The sequence below is a fragment of the Triticum dicoccoides genome, chromosome 5B (assembly GCF_002162155.2).
Source record: "Triticum dicoccoides isolate Atlit2015 ecotype Zavitan chromosome 5B, WEW_v2.0, whole genome shotgun sequence".
NCBI lineage: Eukaryota > Viridiplantae > Streptophyta > Magnoliopsida > Poales > Poaceae > Triticum > Triticum dicoccoides.
Genome location: NC_041389.1, coordinates 37,245,895 through 37,251,782, shown reverse-complemented (window position 1 = coordinate 37,251,782; position 5,888 = coordinate 37,245,895). Strand labels below are relative to the sequence as shown.

The following is a 5,888-nucleotide window of genomic DNA, read 5'->3' as shown; positions in this document are numbered from 1 at the left end:
CAACAAAATGGGCAACATTGGTATTTAACCTACAGGATATATAAACATATCCTTTCTATCTTGACTTCAGAAGTTAGATTCTGGTGAGCTGACTGTGTTAGCGGTACGTAAACTGTACCGTTTCCAAGGACTGTGAGTCTATCATATATATATATATATATATATATAAATATTATCATATACTCCCTCCGTCCCAAAAAGCTTGTCGCTCAAATGGATGGATATATCCATCCATTTGAGCGACAAACTTAGTGCTAGATATATCCATCCATTTGAGCGACAAGCTTTTTGGGACCGGAGGGAGTATATGGAGCCGTGTGTGTTATGAGCATCAGAACAGTTAATGAAGATCCTTATCAATCTGATGAAAAAAGAATCTTAAACGAAAGAACGTACCAGCCCCTGGTAGTGGAAACTCCACAGGGCAGCATAGAAGCTGACTATCCTGGTCGTCGTTCTTGTTGCTAAGCTCGGCAAAGAAGAGTACTGGAACTGAACCTACAGAGCCAACATTCCGGGTCACCAGAAAGTTGGCATGTGTGTGATGGTAGTAGTCATTTTCAACAGGATCTTTTTTCTTTTGCATCATGATGGAATGCATACTCTCGTCAGGACCAGACACATATGTATTCACACCGCAGACCACATGAAGCTGATAACAGGCTTGTTCCTATAAGATGGCAAAACAAAAACAAGCAAATCAGCAAATGTGGCATAGAATTAAGAGAAAACTAATTGCTCATCTTTTAAAACAACTTTGCTCTTATAGCTCTACTTATTTGCGAACTACTCTACATCTCCCACCAACAATGCTTGTACTGCCACCCAACCCATTGGTCCAAGTGTTAGCTCAAATCATGCACTCAAACAAAAATCGTCTTGGCCTTGTCCAAACTCTGTTTACATGGTGCTGTGGTGGCCACGGCTCAGCGGGATAATCAAAAGGAATACCTAAATGGACATTATGGGCTTATCACAAGAAATGCAGCACATTCAGACAAGCTAATAAGCGTTGATGGAGGTCGGTAGCAGAAAGTTCCACCACATGTTATGATCAAGCAGGCCTTCTAACTGATGGAATTTCTATTAAAAAGTACTTAGGTGTCCGTGGGGTAAATTATTAATCAAAGGAGGTCAGTAGCAAGTTCCACCAGCTGTTTTGATCAAGTAGGATTTTGGTTGATGGAATTTGGACACAAACAAATATAGATGTACCTGAGGGATAAACTAACTCACCAAATTCTGCACCTCATATCTGCTTAGTGCAGCCCTGATCTTTCTGGAGATTCTTTTATGAGCCCTTCGCTGTATACGTCCCTCATACATGGTAAGCTCGAACCGTCGTTTATAAATGGCAACTGGTTGCTTCTGATGGGCTACCATGCCAGTGGAACGGAAAGCAGATGACAATAGCATGGCAAGCTGCTGGACACATTGAGAAGAGAGCTGTTGTTGGCCCCCATTATCTGACAGCAGTGACAGGACTGCAGGCGTCTTGCAAGAGCTGAGGAATGCTGCTTGGGCATCAGGTCTGTGGTGCCACGCCGCAGTTGCAGCCGCCCTGAAGGCTTCTTGTTCTCCATGGACACTGCTGCAGTGCTTTGTCGCGGCCAAGTTGAGATCCGTGTCGAGCAGGAACCTTATGGCCTGATCGGCATTGAGATCTCTGTCATGGGTGCAGAGGAACGAGACAAGTCCGTAGAAGGATTGTGCTTCAATCCGCATCAGGTTCAAGGTGCCGAGAATGTCGAGCTCATCCAGTTGACTCAGTGGTGGGAAGGTGGCTTCGTACCAGATGGTATTGACGATGATGTTGGTGACAGGGTCGAAAGGGCCGTAGCAATGGCCAGCCTTGAGCATGCTACGGTGGTAACAAGACCGCAGCTCGCCACCCGGCATCCTGGCGAGTGCCTGCAGGTAGAAACCATGGATCGTATGTAGGAGCACTCGCCTCAGTGACCAGGAATACTGATGAGTCACCTTGGCGGCTTGCTTACTGCGACGGGCGGCAAGCTCCCATGGCCTGATGAGGCTGCTGCCAATGCCATCGACATATGGCTGCTGCTTGGCCAGAGTTTGGAGGATGTCGCCGGGGGAATTGAGCAAGGAGACGGCCTTCTCCAGGGTGTCGAGGGAGGAGCACAAGGACAGCCAAACGCCTGCGAGCTCGGAGGGACACGGATGCTTGGCGGCCACCATTGCGCACTTGAGAGCGAGCTTGAGGGCGCCGTTGGTGGCCGTGGAACCTGGGCGGAAGCACGTGGTGCGGCGGTCCTCGATGACGATGCGCGCGGCAACGAGCGGGTCGGCTTGGGCGAGGACAAGGTACCTGACGGCCTCCCAGTCGGTGAGGTGAGGGAAGAAGCAGGTGAGGAAGGCGACGAGGCCATCGAGGGAGCGCTGCTTCATGTCCTTGTCGACGCCGGCGAGCGCCGAGGCCCCGTCGACGGGATCTGCGGCGGCGGCAAGCATGGCGCTGACGACTATGTTGGAGACCGGATCGAGCAGGCCAACGCAGGTCGCCGCGTCGAGGAACCGTAGCAGATCGGGGTGCGAGGCGAGCAGCTTGACGGCCTCGTCGCGGTGGAGCTCGATCTTGCGGAGAAGGAGTGATGTGTCCTGCTCCCTCTCCTCCCACGGCAGGGCGCCATCATCAGACAGCGACGTACCGTAGACGCGGAGATGGCCGGTGCTGACGGCGGCTCTCAGGTTGGCCATGGCCGGAGAGCTCGCCGGAGACCCGGAGACAGAGGTTTGGGGGATTGGGGACGGAATTCTGTTGCGGGATGGAACCCTACCTCTGTTTCACTTCTTGGGCCGGCCCATTAGATGACTTCCTCTATTTTGTTTTCCTTTGTTTTGATCATCTTTTTTTTGTTCTTTCCATGTCGTTTTCATTACTTGTTTCCTTTTTCCTTTTTCTCAAAAAAAAAACTTGTTTCTTTCCTGTTTTTATATTTTGTTTTATATTCCTTCCCGTTTTTATATGTTCATTTCCCTTTTGTTCTACATGATTGCATTTGATTTGCTCATAATTTATTGTTTGTTTGGTTTTCTTTCCAATTTCATTTTTTTCTTAGTTTTTATCTCCGTTTTTTCTCTTATTTTGTCATTTTGTTTTTCACAAGGAGATGTGTCAAATTATTGCCCTCAAAATGCTCAAATCTTGGATACATCTTCAATACTTGTTGTAGTAAATGTGATGGGACATATGAGCACACGCTTTTTGAGTTAGATAGGCTTGTGACAGAATCTTAAACATGTCATGTTGGTGATGGCCACTTAACATTGCAAAATAAACGCAACAACTAAAATATGAATGTATCAACTCCTTCATCATGCTTTAAACCATTAAATCCTTGGTAGAAGGTCGGTGTCGGCCTTGGCGTTGAGGTTGGCAATGGCCTTGCCAAAGCCCTAGGTGCAGATGGATCGATCCATTGGGGGTGGGGGTTATTTTTCTTCTTTATTTTGACAAAGGATGTCCTTTTAGAAGATGAGGTTGTGAGGGGGAGGGGATTTCGTTAGGGTTGTCGATTTCGGGCCTAGGCCTAATTCAACATAACTCGCCCTGCATTGTGGACTTGAGGGAGCAACTCGTCATATTTCATTTTTCTCGTGGGGAGCAACCCATAAAAATTCACATGCCTTGCCTCAAACAATTTGATTCATCCATATGTGTGTTTAGCTCAAATCTAACCAATTCACCCTCTGTTTGGTTTTCTTTACTATATTGAACTCTATTGTTGTGGTTGCCAGTGTGAAAGTGCAACTAATCCCTGGGTGGTTTTGGAAATTCTTAACAACATATAGCTCATTGAACTAATGGTCTTTCAAGATATTCATTTCAGAAAGTTCAATGATTGGCATGGCATGGACTAAGGATGTGGACCCCTCAAAATGCAAAGGATACATGTTGGCAACAAGCTCAAGACTCTACACGTTATATTTAAGTGATCCAAGATCACATTAAGTCTATAGGAAAGCCAATACTATTAAAAGGGGATGAGCTGTTGCTTAATGGATTACTTCCTAAAAATGCTTAGTGATATGCTCTAAAACCCTCAACCACTTTCTCACATCCACATATGTCCTAAACCTAAAAGTCAAATTTGGCCCCACTGATTTGATCTATCCGGCGCCACCGAGTTTCATTTGACATAGCCATAGCCACAAACCCTAATCACTTCGGTCTCACTGATAGGGATCTCGATCTCACCGAGATGGGATTGCAAACTCTCTATTTCCTTTTTGTAACATTCGGTCTCACCGAAATGAGCAAATCGGTCCCACCGAGTCTGCATTACAAACTCCCTGTTTTCTTTTCGTAACACTTCGGTCCCACCGAAATGAGCAAATCGGTCCCACCGAGTTTGCCTGACCAACTCCCTGTTTGCCAATTACTAAAGTCGGTCCCACCGAGTTTATGTGATCGGTCTCACCGAGATCAAATTATGCCCTAACCCTAGCGCATTGGTCCCACCGAATTGACCTTTTCGGTCCCACCAAAAATCCTAACGTTCACATTTATACCTGAATCAGTCTGACCGAGTTTCTTGATTTGGTCCCACCGAGTTTGGGAATCTGTGTGTAACAGTTAGATTTTGTGTGGAGGCTATATATACCCCTCCACCCACTCTTCGTTTGTGGAGAGAGCCATCAGAACAAACCTACACTTCCACTACTCATTTTCTGAGAGAGAACCACCTACTCATGTGTTGAGACCAAGATATTCCAATCCTACCATATGAATCTTGATCTCTAGCCTTTCCCAAGTTGCTTTCCACTCAAATCATCTTTCCACCATAGCCAAATCTGTGAGAGAGAGTTGAGTGTTGGGGAGACTATCGTTTGAAGCACAAGAGCAAGGAGTTCATCATCAACACACCATCTATTACCTTTTGGAGAGTGATGTCTCCTAGATTGGTTTGGTGTCGCTTGGGAGCCTCCGTCAAGATTGTGGAGTTGAACCAAGAAGTTTGTACGGGCAAGGAGATCGCCTACTTCGTGAAGATCTACCCTAGTGAGGCAAGTCCTTCATGGGCGATGGCCATGATGGGATAGATAAGGTTGCTTCTTCATGGACCCTTCACGGGTGGAGCCTTCCGTGGACTCGTGCAGCTGTTACCCTCTATGGGTTGAAGTCTCCATCAACGTAGATGTACGATAGCACCACCTATCAGAACAACGCCAAAAATCCCCGTGTCTACAATTGAGTTTGCTCCCTCCAAACTCCTCCCTTTTACATTCATATGAAATGATTTACATTTCGTTGCTATACTCTTTGAATTGCATGTGTTAGGTTGATTGCTTGACTAGTGCTAAAGTTGGTAAAATCTGCCAAGAACTAAAATTGGGAAAAGGTTAAGTTTTTATTTGGTCAAGTAGTCTAATCACCCCCCCTCTAGACATACTTTCGATCCTACAAGTGGTATCAGAGCTTTGGTCTCCATTTGCTTTGATTTCCATAGCTTTGGTGATCATAGCCTTGGTTTCACAACCTAGGAGATTATGGCGTTTATCGAGGAAAATTACCACCGTAGAGGTCCTTACTTTGATGGTACTAATTTTGCTAGATGGAAGCATAAGATGAAAAATGCATATTCTTGGACATAACCCCACCATTTTGGCTATTGTGTGTATTGGTTTGCAAGGTGAATTCTTTGATGGGAGAGAACCAAACCGTGAAGCTACCGCTGAAGAATTGAAGATGTTGCAATACAATGCTCAAGCTTGCAATATCCTCTTCAATGGATTGTGCCCCGAAGAATTCAACTAAATCAGCCATCTTGAGAATGCAAAGGAAATTTGGGATACTTTGATTGATATGCACGAAGGTACCAACTCCATCAAGGAATCCAAGTTGGATGTGCTTCAAAGTCAACTTG

General features: G+C 45.9%; 1 protein-coding gene across 2 annotated transcripts in view; it reads right to left on the bottom strand.

Moving 5' to 3' along the window:
* LOC119307208 overlaps positions 1-2,775 on the bottom strand; it is a 4,855-nt gene extending 2,080 nt beyond the window's left edge. For both annotated transcript variants that reach the window (XR_005149187.1, XM_037583305.1), the window contains exons 1-2: positions 1,237-2,775; positions 397-670 (exon numbers count right to left, since the gene is read on the bottom strand). Coding sequence is in view for 1 of the 2 variants with exons in the window: in XM_037583305.1 (XP_037439202.1) it covers positions 397-670; positions 1,237-2,718 (1,756 nt within the window). In the remaining variant the exon portion in view is untranslated. The remainder of the gene's footprint in view (positions 1-396; positions 671-1,236) is intronic.
* Between the last annotated feature and the right edge of the window lie 3,113 nt (positions 2,776-5,888).